This window comes from Chiloscyllium plagiosum, chromosome 20 (assembly GCF_004010195.1).
Source record: "Chiloscyllium plagiosum isolate BGI_BamShark_2017 chromosome 20, ASM401019v2, whole genome shotgun sequence".
In the NCBI taxonomy this organism is placed as follows: Eukaryota; Metazoa; Chordata; class Chondrichthyes; order Orectolobiformes; family Hemiscylliidae; genus Chiloscyllium; species Chiloscyllium plagiosum.
The window spans coordinates 42,744,737-42,761,864 of record NC_057729.1 but is presented as its reverse complement, the minus strand read 5'-3'; the positions used below and the strand labels follow the sequence as shown (position 1 = coordinate 42,761,864).

The window sequence follows — 17,128 nt, the reverse complement described above, 5'->3', positions numbered from 1 at the left end:
TATTGTAAAAAGCTGTGGTCCCAGCACTGATCCCTGCAGTACCCCACTGGTCACTGCCTGCCATTCCGAAATGGAGCCATTTATCACTACTCTTTGTTTCCTGTCAGCCAACCAATTTTCAATCCAAGTCAGTACTTTGCCCCCAATACCATGCGCCCTAATTTTGCTCATTAACCTCCTATGTGGGACTTTATCAAAGGCTTTCTGAAAGTCCAGGTACACTACATCCACTGGATCGCCCTTGTCCATCTTCAGAGTTACATCCTCAAAAACTTCCAGAAGATTAGTCAAGCATGATTTCCCCTTCATAAGTCCATGCTGACTCTGACCTATCCTGCTACCGCTATACAGATGTGTCGTAATTTCATCCTTTATAATTGACTCCAGCATCTTTCCCACCACTGAGGTCAGAATAACTGGTCTATAATTTCCTGCTTTCTCTCTCGCTCCTTTCTTAAAATGTGGTACATTAGCCACCCTCCAATCTGCAGGAACTGATCCTGAATCTATCGAACTCTGGAAAATAATCACCAACGCATCCACAATTTCTAGAGCCACCTACACCCTGGGATGTAGACCAATGGCCCTGGGGACTTATCAGCCTTCAGACCTAACAGTCTCTCCAACACCAATTCCTGGCAAATATAAATTCCCTTCAGTTCAGGTCCTTCAGCCACTGTTACCTCTGGGAGATTGCTTGTGTCTTCCCCAGTGATAAATCCCCAGGATCTGATCAGGTGTACCCTAGAAATCTGTTGGAAGCTAGGGACGTGATTGCTAGACCCCTTGCCGAGATATTTGAGTCATCGATTGTCACAAGTGAGGTGCTGGAAGATTGGAGGTTGGCTAATGTGGTGCCACTATTTAAGAAGGGTGGTAAGGACAAGCCAGGGAACGATAGACGAATGAGCCTGTCATCAGTGGTGGACAAGTTGTTGGAAGGAATCCTGAGGGACAAGATTTACATGTATTTAGAAAGGCAAGGGATAGTCAGCATGGCTTTGCGTGTGGGAAATCATGTCTCATGAACTTGACTCTGTCTTTTGAAGAAATATCAAAGAGGAATGATGAGGGCAGAGTGGTGGAAGTGATCTATATGGACTTCAGTAAGGCGTTCGACAAGGTTCCCCAAGGGCGACTGGTTAGGAAGGTTAGATCTCATGGAATACAGAGAGAACTAGCCATTTGGATACAGAACTGGCTTGAAGGTAGGAGAGGGTGGTGCTGGAGGGATGCTTTTCAGGCTAGAGCCCTGTGACCAATGGTATGCCACAAGGATCAGTGCTGGGTCCACTACTTTTTGTCATTTATATAAATGATTTGGATGTGAACATAGGAGGTATAGTTAGTAAGTTTGCCGATGACACCAAAATTGGAGGTGTAGTGGACAGCATAGAAAGTTACCTCAGATTACAACAGGATCTTAATCAGATGGGCCAATGGGCTGAGAAATGGCAGATGGAGTTTAATTCAGGTAAATGCGAGGTGCTGCATTTTGGGAAAGCAAATCAGAGCAGGACTCATACACCTTACGGGAAGGTCTTGGGTAGTGTCACTGAACAATGAGACCTTAGAGTGCAGGTTCATAGCTCCTTGAAAGTAGAGTCTCAGGTAGATAGGATAGTGAAGAAGGTGTTTGGTATACTTTCCTTTATTAGCCAGAATATTGAGTACAGGAGTTGGGAGGTTATGTTGCAGCTGTACAGGGCATTGGTTAGGCCACTTTTGGGATATTGTGTGCAATTCTGGTCTCCTTCCTACTGGATGTTGTGAAACTTGAAAAGGTTCAGTAAAGCTTTACAAGGATGTTGCCAGGGTTAGAGGATTTGAGCTACTGGGAGAGACTGAATAGGCTGGGGATGTTTTCCTGGGAGCATTGGAGGCTGAGGGGTGACCTTATAGAGGTTTATAAAATCATGAGGGGCAATGTCAGGGTAAACAGGCAAGGTGTTCAGAACTAGAAGGCATAGGTTTAGGGTGAGAGGGGAAAGATATAAAAGGGACCTAATGGGCAACTTTGTTATGCAGAGGGTGGTGCGTGTATGGAATGAGCTGCCTGAGGAAGTGGTGGAGGCTGGAACAATTACAGCATTTAAAAGGCATCTGGATGGGTATATGAATAGGAAGGGTCTGGAGGGATATGGGCCAAGTGCTGGCAATGGGTCTAGATTAGGTTAGGATATCTGGTTGGCATGGACGAGTTGGACTGAAGTGTGTTTCCGTGCTGTACATCTCTGTGACTCTATAAAATACATTCATTTCCAAGTCATTTGGATAGGCTTGTTAAAAAGACCATGAGATAGGTCAATGTGTGCCAATTAGTTGGAATTAATAGCTAATTATTTTGTGTTCTACCTTCTGTGTTTAATGATTTCACTGAATGCAATATTTCTTAATACTTGACATTATTCTGTTGTAAGAATGACATGTTGAAGTATTCTGATTTCAGCACATGGCTCAGATATTGAAGGATATATTTTCTGCATAGCCTTCATACTAAGTATGCATACTATTCATTTCAAAATCAAAATAAAACATGTTGAAATTTATGTTGTTTATTTTTAACAATTTAGAACCTCCAAACGAAAATGTTTTAAATCAAACCCAATGACCAGCTCTTGAATGATTTGAAGTGAATCTGATCCCTTAACGAGTAGACTTTACAGACAGCAGACAGCTAGGTGCAGTCTCTGAGTCAAGTGGTTACAGGTTAAAGTCCTGCTTCTAAATGTGAAGGCATTGTCAGTTATTCTGCCTTACAAAAATGATGTTAATCCAAGGCATTGCCTATCTGTTGCAATGGCACTTTGTGAAGAACAACAAAGTTCTCCTGAGGTCCCAACTACAATTCATCGCTTCACCATCAAACTGGCAATTTAGTCCACTTACTTTTGTGAGCAAACTAGGCTACTGTGATTAACTACTGAACAGGAATGAGTATATTTCAAAAATAATGAATTACTTGTGAAGTGATTTGAAGCATCGTGAGGGAACCTGTTATATCAATGCAAGCATGTTCTTTCATTCTCCACCTCTGTATGTGATCTGCCTGACTCTTTCATTCCATTACCTGCTTGCTGTGAAACATCCAATTACATCAGACAGGTTCCATAAGCTTGAAACAAATATTAAACTTCGCGACCCACGCCAAATCTAGAGAATAAACATTTTCTAACATCGGTATCTCCATCAATATCTCTGTACTTTTAAAATCTGTCTTTTGTCAAAACACATGACTATTTAGTGAAGGAGGAATTGGGCCTTCCTTACCAAGATCCTAAAACTAAAATTTTCTTTTTCCTTCTCTAAAAGCAATTCATTTCATCAGTTCATTTCATTCTTCTCTAAAAATATCTGCCATAGAATTTTGTTTCATCTCAGCCATGGATAATCTAATCATACAGCTCTTTCTCACAAACAGGCTACCTAAAAGTCCATTTCTTTGCCAACTTTAATTTAGAAATGTGGTCCATATTAATTAAGCTCTGTGCTTCTGTGCCTTATCAAAATTACAATAGTCAGTTAAATTTGAAAGATCTCTATGATCTCCACAAATTAAAGGATCTGTATAGAAACGTGTTTGCTCATAAATTAACCTTCTAAGTCCTAGAATCAACCTGGTAATCAATACTTATTTAATTTATCTTAAATTTCCTTTTAATGTGGCAATCAAACTTGTCACAGTCCTTCAGATATTTCTTCACGGAAATCAGATTAAAATGACTTCAATATGTGACACCCCGAGATATACAATTTGTTTGTTTTCTTCACCTCCATCAAACATTAAAACATGCAAGTTAATAACCTATCTCCCAGCTCAGTTGCAAAAAAAAATTGCTATGTTATCCACATTCTTGCTTTCTTCACCTAATCTCCTGATTTGTTACATCCATGTTAACACTCTATTTACCACCTCTCTGCCTTTTAACCTAATTTGTCTAAACTCCTTTGGTTTCTAACACATTGATACTTCATTGCATTCAGTCTGGTACCATCTACAAATCCAAGATTCCTTGGACAAAACTTAATATTTTACTGTACTCTATGAGGTTAGTGAAATTAGAAATCTGACTTGTCTCGTCAGGTTTCATGACAACTAGTTTCCATTCTGACCTTACAGCCAACATGTCAAGTCAACCTAATACTTTTGTACCTATGCCATGGATACATGCTCTGATGAAACAGTCTGTTATTTGGACAGTGGACAATGCCTTCCTGAAATGTACATATAGAATACATACAGTGTGCAATGAGGCTATTCGGCAAATCAAGCATCCGACCCAAATATCTATCCAATTGCCATAACTCCACATTTACCATGGCTAATCCACCTCACCTGCACATCTTTGGAAGGAGGCCAGGGGACTTGGCAGAAACTCACGCAATCATGGGGAGAACATGCAAACTCCACACAGGCAGTTATCCAAGGCTGGAATCAAACCCAGGTCCCTGGCACTGTGGGGTAGCAATGCTAACTAATCACTGTGCCAACATGCCATCTTAACTTATAATGTATATAAATTGTTACAATGATATAGAATCTCTACAATGTGGAAGCAAGCCTTTTGGTCCATTGAGTCCATACTGACCCTCTTAAGAGCATCCCACCCAGACCCACCCCACCTACCCTGTAACTCTGCATTCCCCATGGCTGGCACACATAACCTGCACATGTCTGGACTCCATGGACAATTTAGCATGGCCAGTCCACCTAACCTGCACATGTTTGAACTGTGGGAGGAAACCAGACCACCCAGAGGAAGCCCATGCAGACATGGGTAGAATGTGCAAACTCCACACAGCCAGTTACCTCAAGCTGAATCAAACCTAGGTCCCTGGCACTGTGAGGCAGCAGTGCTAACCACTGAGCCACCGTGCTGCCCTCTGTATATGGTTATAGTTTAGTTATAAATTATAATTTAGCTATAAATCCAACTTTATTTTAAAAATTAATTCAAATTCCAGTGAAACTGAAATCATGAAACCTGTCAAGAAGAATTTTAAATAACTGGTTGTCAAAGTAACAACCAATTTTTATGTAAGAGACCTTTACAGGGAAACAATCTATATTACACTTGATAATTTTACACTTGACTCCAATCACTTCACTAAGTTCTACAGCTTTCTTATGACTACTGGAACAACTTCCAGAAACCTTTGCATTATCTGCTGAAAGTTAATTGATGAAAGAGTCAAATTAAAGTCTCAGATTCAGAGGCAATATTGTAGTCTAGGTTTCATTTATTATTTTTTAAAAATCATTCATCTATTAATTACATTAATAAAGTAAAACAAACATGAAGATTTGTTTATTAGAGGGATAGAATTGAAAAATTGGAAAGTTTACCACTGAACCATAGAGCCTTGAGTAGTTGATACTTTGGGAGTACTGCCTACAGTTTTGGTCACCATGTTTAAAAAGCATTTAGAAACATGAGAGAAGTGCAACACAAAAATGATTTACAATGACAATATCAGAAATGTGATTTTTCATCTGGCGGGAAGAGATGAATAAGCTAGATCTCCTTTTGAAAGATGTTGGTGAAGTCTGTAATAATAGAGATCTTCTAAAATCATGTGGAATATCCATAGAGTACTAGAGGGAATGCTTATACTTGTGTACAACAGCAAAAACAAGAAGACATCAATATAAGATAATCACTGAGAAATCAAATAGGGAATTCAAAAGGCCTTCTTTCTCCAGACAACAACAAATATATGTTTCCACGGAGATTAGTTAAGCAGAATAGGATTGATGCATTGATGGAGCATCCGAGGAGCAGGAGAGTCAATGTTTCGGGCAAAAGACCTTCATCAGCCTTTCCTGATGAAGAGCTTCTGCCCGAAACATCGACTCACCTGCTCCTTGGATGCTGCCTGACCTGCTGTGCTTTTCCAGCACCATACTCTCGGACTCTAATCTCCAGCATTTGTAGTCCTCACTTTCGCCTGGATGCACTCATGGACAGTTTTGAAAAGCATATACAGAAGTAGGAGATAAAAGTCCTGTGGTGTATAGTCTATTCAGTTCTATATAACACATTTCAAAGAAAACATTTCAACAAAACTGCATAAGGTGAAACTACTCAACTTGCAATTGGAATAAATATGATCTTTTCATTTTGTTATAATTGTGATTGAGTGGAGAGCATAAGATGGTTTGACAGACATTACAGTTCCTATTTAACAAGTTTTAACTGTTCCAATTGAAAATAACAGGCAAAGAAGAACCTTTGATGGAGGTGGTGATTATTGGGAAGAAGCACTAGCATTAATAAAGTGTTTATAGTTTGCTGTTAATTAGTTGCAAGGTGTTATAGCATCAGATCTATTTAATTAAAAAAGTAAAGAACTATTACCCCATGAAGTTTCATGTAGAGTCCACAAGCATTACACACTGGCTCCCCTTCAGCGTTCCTTCTCCAAAGGGTTGTTGTAGAGGTGTGGCAGTTAGTGCAACACAAACCAGCTCGTCTCGATGATGACTAAAAAAACAAAAGATTTGCATAAGCTATCAATAATGTTACAGTCACCTCAATTTATTATTTATTATGATCTAAGTTTCTATCGCACGACTGTTGTCACTTAACAACTGGCAAAGTTATTTTGAATGGCTGTCACAAAGGCTGTACTTTAACATTTCATATTTGTGACTCTCCCCTCACTACTTGTCTCATTGTGTTGCCATATTGCACTCCATATTGAGAAATGAACCACTCAATTTCTTGCAAGTGCTACATTTTAATTTGCAAGCTATTTGCTATTAGAAGCTTAAATGGTTTGTGCAACAAAAAATGACCCGAGTCACACTGGTGTGTGTTATTTTCACCCTGAGATAAAGGATCAAGGTTCCCCTCTTGCTATTGAAAGGCACAAGGCTAAAATAATTTATATTGTCAAGGCCTAAGTAGTTTATTCAAAATGGGGAATGGGCCTCTGAAGGGTGCCTCTTCACAACTCTGACCTTGTCAAGGAAGTTGTTGACCCCCAACATTGTGATGTAGTGTTGTTATTTAAGGCATAAAAATTATGAGTTTGTTTTGCAGCCCCATTCCACACAGAATAGTGATAGAAGACAGTCAAAAACATTTTTTTTTCTGCAGGATGTGACATAAATTTCATTTAATCTCGAAAATAAATGAACCTGGACTGCCTTTGGTTATTTAGTGGTGGAACGTTCACTCACCCTCCCAAGCCCAACCATCAATTGTCAATTTCTTGTCAGATCCCACATCCCAAAGTTAATGAAGCTTTGATTTGCCTTGCAGACCACCAATAAACATATTCTAGCAATAAAAGAGAGGGAAAAGTCACAGGTTTTTAACCGGAAAGATAATCAGTTGAAATGATCTTTCGAGTGAGTTCAGACGGGAACAAAGTCCTTTAATTTTTTTTTTACTCAATGTTTTCCTTATATGGGGTGGAAAAGAGGCGACGTGGAAAGGGCCGCCTGTCTTTGTTCAACTTGACAAAACAGTGGGCTCTATGACAGATAAAGGAGTGGCGCTTGGGAGACGTTCTGAACTGTTGAGGCATACTTCTGGACGGGCAAAGATCAACCAGGCCTGCTTACCAATCTCCTTTGTGGTTTAATGAGCGGTCGGTTCATCCCGTTCATCTTGTGATACAATCCGCACGCGTTGCATAGATAATGGCCCGTCCCATCCCGTCTCCAGAGCGGAGTAGACATGGACCCGCAATTCACACACTCCCGGCCCTCGGGGAAATCTTCCAACATCTCTATTATATAAAAAAAAAATTGAGGGGGGAGTGGTGAAAGGGAAAATCAGTGACATCTGGTTTGCATAATGGAGATTTGTGACTGTCGGGAAAAATGCATCCTGTTAAAAAAAAGTGTTCTTAAAAAAATGAGTTCTACCTCTAATAAATTACATGATTTATTACCTTGCTTGATCCTGGAGTATGTTATCTTACATTCACTTCATAGTTGGAAAGCAACTGATGGCAATTGTCTCCAAGATTTTAAGGAAAACTATTTCTTCACCGTGCCAACCTGAATTTCAGTTCTGGGTTATCACGGCATAATCCGCTCGCAGACTGTTAACCATTGGCCCAAAGTGTCCACCTGGTTCAGTTCTAACAGCATTCAACACAGGACATCATACAAAATATGATTCGCCCTCCTATTTGAGGCGTTTCATCAAACCAAATTCCTCACTACGTCTTCTATTTCTGGGGCGAACCGATTTTAGAATGGCTATTCACCAACTCGACCACAAATTCAAAGTTAGCTGGGGTCATGTGATAAAATTCATGGTAACTAAACCACGTTGCATTGGGTATAAGTTGCAGAGCATAGAAATTTCTCCTTTCCAACCATATTTCACTGGATGAACTGTGACAAGGACTCCAAAACAGAAGTTGCTGGGGAAAAAAAACTCAGCAGGTCTGGCAGCATCTGTGCAGAGAAGTCAAGAGTTAACGTTTTGGGTCGGGTGACCTTCAGAGCTGTAGAAGCCTCATTGTACCCGAAATATTAACGCTGATTTCTCTCCACAGCCTGCTGAACTTTTCCAGCAACCTCTGCTTTTGTTTCAGATTTGCGGCATCCAAGTTCTTTTCATTTATATTTAGTGAGAAACTTGTTTGTGTCTGTGTATGTGTGTTTGGAGGTGGGGGAGGGGTGGAACTGCAGTGAAATGAATCATTCATTGGTCAATATGACCGATTATTCAACCAGACTTTTTAATTTCAAAAATGGATGAATTTGTCCCTCTATTACCCTCTTTTCCAGACAGTGCAAGGTCGAACAATTAATTCTTAGTGTTAGAGGTTCTATACGTTATTGGGATAAAAGGAGAACACCGGCTATCTGAACATTTTTAGATTTTTTTCCAAAAAAATGCCAGAACAGGAATAAGTCTTTACTTTTATTGCCTGTCTGGGAATCAAAAAATGAAACACAAGCGTCTGGCAGTGAATCGCAGACAGAAGTCTCGACTTTTCCTTCCAATAAGCAGCCATAACGATAATCATCTCTGAAATGCACTTTTTTCAGTGTATTTTCCAAGTAAATGGCAAAACATCCTTGCAAGAATGTTTGAATATGCGGGATAATAATGTGTATATAATTGACTGGGACGAAGATACATATCTGATGTTCGCACTGTAAGTTACTGGGTATGTCGTATGGTTCAAACATGTCTGGGGGGGCTAAGTGGTTACTTTGGTTGCGGGAGAACGGTTTTGGGAACAATAAATTTTCTGCCGATGGAAATGAAATGGCATCCAAACTTGTCATGGTTGCCCTACCCTGTAAAAATGCCTTTTAATAAAAGGCAGAAATGATCTCTAAAGAGGAGAGAGAGAGAAAAAGATTTCATTGTGGGTATTTTCAGAGCAAGGTCGGCGATAGAAATCCTAATGCTTTGCCAAACTTTCCCGTTTTTCATCAAAGTGTTTTTGGATGTTGACTGGTGGCGACAAGAAGACTGGCTCACAAGACTGATGGAATGCTCATTTGTGTTACAGAACGCTCTGTGATCCACTGCTCGATTTATCAATCACACCTATTACACTCGGGTGACAAATAACAGCCTGTGGACGGAAAGCAGGTCAAACATTCTGGATTGATTCCCGCAAGATGTCAAAACGTGTAATAAACAACCCCCTTCATCTATATATATATATATATATATATATGTGTATGTGTGTGTGTGTGAAGGATGTATTAAACTTGTTATGCTTTTCCCTTCTCTATCGCCTTACTGATTTTTTTCTGCAAAGAACGAGAAACGTTTTCATGGTCAAATCAAACGAAGCGGTTACAGTAAACTGTCTATAGTCCTGAAGAAGCTAAGTTTACATCAGATTGATCACAAAAGGAATTTCACTGGAATCAAATTGTTTAGATTTGTGTGTGTCGATGTCTGTAGTGAGTGCACAACATCCAAATAATACGAGTATACATTTTAGAACTTCGAAAACAACTACCCCCCCAACAAACCCCAAACCCCCAAACAATTTTAATCTTGATAAGTTTTGTGCTGCCGGCAAGTGGGGAGGTCCCAATTAGTAGTAGCTGGAGGTCTGTGTTGGGAATCATTGCATTGCTATGATGAGAATCTTTAAAGGTCTGTAGGTAGATCCGAAAGAATTTGACTACATACTTGGTCGTGTAAAATACTTTTTGAACCAGGTGATGGCGTAAAACCAAAATTCATATTAGAATATATTGACTAAAAGAAAGCAAGACTAGTCACTAGCAAGATCTAAGTTACTGTAAGTGTTGATAGAGATTTTTTAAATCATAGTTTATCGTTTAAATATGCTAATATTAAATACCTTAAATACATTAATTATATTTAGTTTTTTTTCATTCACTATCGTTTAAAAAAATCTCTCGGGTGAAATCCTTCCATCAGTTCTGATCTATGACACTTAAAGTTGACGCTGGGTACTAACAAGTAATGAAGTGTGTTTGATACTTCAAATGGTTGATCAGATTTCACTGTCTCTCGCTCTCTCTTCATCTGTAGTAAATGAGGGGTTGTATCTGTAGATTGTTTTGGAGATGGGGCCAGAGCACTTCTTAACTTTTTAAGGAGTCTGCTCTGAGCTAATGTGATCCAGTAAAGTGCTTAATAGGCTTGCAAACCATAAATTTCGAATGTTACTTTAAACATCCTCAAAACTGTTTAGTGTTAGAAAATGACCGGAGGAGTCAAGGAATCGCCATTGTTCAGCGCTAGAAGCGATGACATAAATTACAGTCTCACGTTTTCTAAACTGAATATTTGTTGAGATAAGGACTGGGTAAAACAGGTATGAAACCAACTAATCAAGTCGATTTTGAATAGTTCAGCGCCCCATTAGGTGCCCAAATGGATAAAAGGGAACGATGTTATTTTTAATGTGCAAGGGCAGGGTGCCTCCAGACCTAAGCTAACCCTCTTCAGGCGTCTGCTGTCACGTTCTTTTGTTATAAGCACAACTCCAATAAAGATAATCGTAATAGCTGATTCCTAAATATTGATTCGCTTTCAGAACAATCCTGTATTTAAATGTGCAAGTCAAGACATTAAAATCTAGCTGAGTGAATAGATGCAATAAATAGATGTGACTTGTCTCTTAAAATACTCCTAGTTAAAAGCTCCCAATTAAAATACTCAACACCAGATCCAAGAATAAAGTAGGGTGCAACTTTTCGTTTTGGCCTTATAGACCCATCATTAATTCGTATCCATGATGTGTGTTATAAGTTCCAATCAAAAGCTTGCTTAGGTATAGGTCTAAAAGAGCCTTTAGATAACTGAGCCCAGTCCCCATCTCTTCCCAGGGACTGTTCAAAATACTGCAAGCGTAAATTTAGACCTTTCCCCCCGGAAAGAAAGCTAGAGGCCAGTGAGTCCTTCATTTAGAATATACAGAAGACGGTGAGAAAACAACTGGCTTAAAATAAACAGAATTAAAAATATTAAGGGTGTGCAAAAATAAAGACACCTGCAGAAGGAGCAAAATGAAATTGCAGCAAACTGAAAGCAGGACATTAGATAGTGGGAATTCTCCCCTGCCGCGTCGTAAAATCTAATCGAATTTAAGGCGTTTCCGTTCATGTCTGCTCAACTGCATCACGTTTTACAAAAAAAGGACATCCTCTTTCAGTATAAAGTTAAAAATCACACAACACCAGGTTATAGTCCAACAGGTTTAATCACCTGACTATCACCTGATGAAGGAGCGTCGCTCCGAAAGCTAGTGTGCTTCCAATTAAACCTGTTGGGACTATAACCTGGTGTTATGTGATTTTTAACTTTGTACACCCCAGTCCAAAACTGGCATCTCCAAATCATGACTCTTTCAGTATCGCTTTGTCGAAGATTCACAGCATTTGGAAGGGGATGTCTGTTTCAAATTTAAAAGATCAATGCTATTGCGCGCATTTCAATGAGGCGACTGAATGTAAGTTGAACAGGTTGCCTACGAGATACCTGTCTGCAGTCCATGTTGTACATCAATATTTGAGCAAATACAGCTTCAATCAATACAACGAGGCTTAGTGCATAAAGGAAACGTTTCCCCCCTTTCAATCCATTATCCGAATGTAGTGAACAGAGATTAATATCGGGTTCAGTCCGTTGCAATAAAGAATCTTCGCGTTTTGCTGACCTCAGGAAACATCCCAGACAAATTAGATAGACAAATGGGTTTCTACAATCTCCAACACTCTTTTAATAATAACGGATTATCTGAACTGAAGTCATAAGTTGGAAATATTTGCGCTATTACCGAATAACATGTCATTGAGTAATGGGTTTGGAAGACTGATAGTTCTATGCTCACCGGCATCAGAAAACAGAGCACAAAGACTCCTCAACATGAGTCGAAATGTGGCCCACTTTTTTTGAATGAAATGACAGTCCCTGAATGTGGTAAATGAATTGCTTAATGTAATTTCAAGTTATTACCTACGCTGCTGCCCTGAGGTCATCATGATTCCTTGTTGCAGAGTTCCAAATGCTCTCCCTATTTGACAACCACCTGATGAAGGAGCAGCGCTTCGAAAGCTAGTGCTTGCAAACAAACCCGTTGGACTATAACCTGGTGTTGTGTGATTTTTAACTTTGCACACCCCAGTCCAACACGGCACCTCCAAATCATGCCAATTTGACATCATCATGATTCCTGAGTGAAAGAAAACTCACCCTGACTCACACATGGACCGCACTGTCACATAGCAGCAACACAACTGACTAAATGGCTTAACCTGCCCGAACCAGATGCAGTATTCAGCTTTGGTGCAAGCGGAACAATATTACTCCCCACAGTTACATTCTACTCGGAGGGTTTGTACAACTAGCCCGCTGCCCCTCGATCCAACGCTTGTCAAATTGATTTGTTCCGTGTTCAGCAACGCCTGTATCTCTAGCAAACCTGAAAAGAGATGTCTGTGACCTACCCAGACTGGACCTCCTCCCAGACATAGAGACCTGCCTGGCTTGGAGACTGTGGATCATGCTGCTCTCGAAGGGCCCGGGTGGCCAGGTCGAAGTCATCTCTGGGCCGACGTAGGTGGGATACGGGCTGGAGTAGGATCCATTGACGGACCTGACCAGGGCATTGCCGTACTGTTCCCGGCCACTCGCGCTGATGACCAAGGGATTGCTGTAAGCCGCCTCCCTGCCGGCGCCGTGACTCATGGGGGGGCTGTGAGAGTACGAGAAGGTGGTGGAAGGATGTGGGCTGCTGGGGTTGAACGCGGAGCTGTCGGTCCCCGGTTGCGGCCAGCCGGTGGGATTGCCCAGGTGGTGACTCTGATGGGCCGACTCGCAGTTTTGCAGGTACGGTATGCTGGGGAGCATGGAGGGGACCCGGGTGGTCGGCACATAGACAGGTGAGGCGGTCGGCGAATGTATGAAACTGCCTGAAACCTCATGGGGATAGCTGGGCTGTCCGTGATTCGCTGTCAGTGTCAGACCTTGGTACATTTTCTACTCGGTGGAATGCCCTGGCGCGTTGCGAGAAAGGTTTGGAGCTCGGAATGTACTGAAATCTTCTTCAGTTCGGTATTATTCATCAACAAGACGATTCAGTGAGGCCAGCGGGTGATCATCGCCTTTCATTCACATCTATCCGCGCTTCTGTCCACCAGTAAGAAATTGACCTGAAACAAACAAATCATGTGTTACAGGCCATTGGCAGCACATCTCCCAAGACAATTGTTTTGCCATTCGCTTCGATTCCATTCAGAAATGAAGTACCTGCTGGAAAGTTCCGTCTAACTTTGCTAGCCTTTCTGCAACTTCGCACCACATTACATGAGAGGCACCATTGTCACTTAATTTAACAAAGCTTTTGAACCAATTCAGAAACGGGAACCTGTCTTGACATTTCGGATTCGTTGGACATTTTGCGCGATCCCACAAAACGCAGACGAACGAAGCATTTTCGAAACAGTTTCACTCCCCTGTGCTGGCCCTAACGCAGAAAGTTTCATTCCACCCGAATATTCCGCTCGCCAATGTTGCTCGGGATAAATTACACACAAGGCTCTCGAGGTGAACGACTCCCCGTTCCCAGTTCGTGTGTGGCAGAACATCCCAGGGGTTTCTGTGCCCAGGTCAAGTCAGGAACACCCCCCCCCCCTTCCCCCCCACCCCTTCCTTGAGAGATTGCCTCTTCCTTTAACAGAAGGCGTTCAATGATTTTTTAAAAACTTGTTGCGCGCTGGAGTTGAGTTTCTATTATCTGCGATCACAAAACGGTATCGGATAACCGCCTTGGCCCCCAAGGTAATAGCGCTTTAGTGAGGGCATTGCCTTTATCCTCTATCTGGGAGATAAGCTAAACCTGACAGATAAGGGCGAGGAGGGAGGAAAAGGGAGACAGAGAAAAAAAAGTTACAACCGACGCATTCCCAGTTCTGCGAAGCACTTTGGCCGCGAATACTTACAAATCGGATCCAGCGCGACCAGCCGTAAGGGCAGGGGCTGGGCAGAAGAGACAATAATTAACAGGAACCTTTTCTTAAAGACGAAATGGCCAAAAAGGATTGCTCGGGGGAGGTCTGTACCGGTGTGCAACGGTGAAGGAACTGTTGCTCCGGGTGGCTCTGATACGGACTGACCTGTTTCCTATCTTGATTGGTGACTTATTTCAGAAAGCTGCCTGGCTTTTTCTCCGCTTGAACCCTGCAAATTGCCCGAACTAATTGTAGCTCGGTGATCACGTGACGCCGGCCCTCCTCCCACTCCTCCTCCACTGTATTTACATAGCAGGACACTGGATCTTAAAGAGACAGGCGCCCAGTTCATGTTGGCCTTCGTAATCACATTTCCAGAGAATTAACAATGTGAAGGCATTAGTCATTCGTCTGTTCTTTTCCAACACACCAAAAGGAGCTTTTGAAAAAGGATATTATTTATGAAAGCCACCACGCGTGCTAAGTTTTAACATGAACACGAATTGATCTATTTCATAAATTAAGATGGTCTTTCAGTTCGTGTACTCCCAGGATACACTGGCGCTGGGCGGCACGGGTCATAGAAATAAAAGAAAACTTGATGCAAACGCAAAGGAAAATTAATCAAGACCATGGCAGTTTGAAGCAGTCTTTGTTTAAAAAAAAAATAAAAATCGGTAGGTGTATCAATATAGAAGCAACGGCTGTGGATCAAAATATTTGTTGCTGGTCTGCTCACGGAGGATCCGTTTTAGTAATTAAAACATTTCACTTCTGTTGGATTTTCTCAGTCTGCCCAATGTTTTTTAGCTGGTATCTTTCAAGAAAAATATAAAACCGGGCAGTCCATTTCCGATTTATAGATGCCATTCATTTATCGATGTCGAAATTATTATCAGCGTACATTTGTTTACCATTCCTCATTTAATTCCCATTTAATGCGGATTTGATTTTTCAATCTTTGATTGAGTGAACAGTGAAACCCCGTTTTTACAGAGCCAGCGGCCTAGTCAAGCGCTCCCTGTCAATGCTCAGCATAGAATGGCCGCATTTCATAGTCCGTAGAGTTCCTATTCAATCATTCCGTCACCCATTTAGAGCTCTCGGAATTGTTAACTTCCCTCCGGTTTGATTGAAGTAAGAATTCTCGTTCATTTTTGTAATATAAAACCCGTGTATATCTATCTAAATATATGTGACACAATTTTATGTAACAAACATAGAAACGGTAATATCGAGATTATTTATATATATATATTTGATTTGTAATATTTCAATTTTTTTCCGTGTTAAGGCAGACTAGGAGTGCACAATAAAATGTGAATACGCATTGGTATACTCAACATTTCAATTTGGTTTGCATGCGGCTAACTCTAGGATATGTAACTGCATTCCAAGTTCCCAATCTTACAAAACAAAACTCGCCGGGAAATAAAACAGCCTTTCTCGCGCACTGAATGATTGCGTTGGAATGATTTTTTCACAGTGACCATGGAAACAGAAATATCAGAATCAGTGCATTCCAATTTAAAAATCAGCCGAGATTTCTTTAGAACACTTGATTTTTGGAACATCATTGTCTCACGCTTTGCCAAGATATTGTCTATGTTGTCACTTTTTTGCGGAGTATTTTAGACCAGAAGGGTAAAACTGGCGCATCGTTCTTGTACATTCACATTTAATTTGTGATCGTTCTGGCTAAAGAAAATCTGATATTTTCCAAGAGTTTTTCAAGGACAATCAATGTATTGAATATCCACGACCTATGTTTCTATGTGTGAGCCTGCAAAGCCGTATTTGGGGTTGTTTGTGTGTGCGTGAATCTTGTGCGTTTGTATGCTTTTGCAGGTATGTAAGTTGTATGTACCTGGACATGTGTGTATGTTTGTGTGTGGGCGTGAGTTTGAATGCGCGTGTGTGCTTGCATGTGTCCCCTTGTAATATTCTTCATGGAGACAGTTTCATTCAGGGCCAGGACTCGAAATGAAGTGAAAAGAACTGTGGTGTTTTTGGGTCAGGTTGACCCATTTTTCCTTTCTCCTGTCCGACCCAGGGGACAACTTCAATCAAATCATTTAACTCTGTAGCAGGAACCCAGCGCGTTTTCTACCTAAAGAATAAAACGCCTCGATAGTTTATTGCAAGTAAGGAGGATAAGATGCAAACTATTTAGAAAGCAGTATGACATAAATCTATTCGGACTGCTGGGATATAGCAAACCAGTTATTGATGCATTTTTAGAAAGTTGGGATGCACCAATCAATTGTCATTCTCTCTGCTGCTTGGACTAGACTTTTTAGAGACTGTTAATGGTATTGAAACTGTCCGATGCAGCGCACGAATCGTTCTTTGCCCATTTCTTTGATTCCGAGTGGAGCATATACCTAAAAACATCCACCCCCGGAATTTCAAGAAGAGTCTCAGACCATTCCTTCATTAGATTTACCTCCCTTACAATTTGAAATGTTTCTGTTGCAGATAAACGCACCTCCATCAGTGCAAGAGGTTATCTTAAACAGTACGTGTGGCGTGATTTTACTTTGTCTGCTTGGTCAGTGCCCGACAAGAGCAGGATTTTCCCATAGTGAGCTTAAGGCACATTCTGGAATTTCTACTCCCCATCTACGAAGCTGCCCATTCCAGATTCGTTTCAGGAATAGAATAACGTGGTTGTCAATCCTGATCTGACTTCTTTTTAACGAGTTT

At 41.0% G+C, this 17,128-nt stretch overlaps 1 protein-coding gene across 3 annotated transcripts in view; it reads right to left on the bottom strand.

Moving 5' to 3' along the window:
• Positions 1 to 14,674, bottom strand: part of gata5 (GATA binding protein 5) — a 21,725-nt gene extending 7,051 nt beyond the window's left edge. The window contains exons 1-4 of one of the 3 annotated variants that reach the window (XM_043710624.1): positions 14,414 to 14,674; positions 12,920 to 13,624; positions 7,574 to 7,740; positions 6,360 to 6,485 (exon numbers count right to left, since the gene is read on the bottom strand). In XM_043710624.1, coding sequence (XP_043566559.1) covers positions 6,360 to 6,485; positions 7,574 to 7,740; positions 12,920 to 13,448 — 822 coding nt within the window. In that variant the 5' untranslated portion in view covers positions 13,449 to 13,624; positions 14,414 to 14,674. Of the gene's footprint in view, positions 1 to 6,359; positions 6,486 to 7,573; positions 7,741 to 12,919; positions 13,625 to 13,721; positions 13,978 to 14,413 lie in introns of those variants that run through there. The other 2 variants (XM_043710622.1, XM_043710623.1) reach the window with 2 other exon arrangements.
• Positions 14,675 to 17,128: the final 2,454 nt, after the last annotated feature.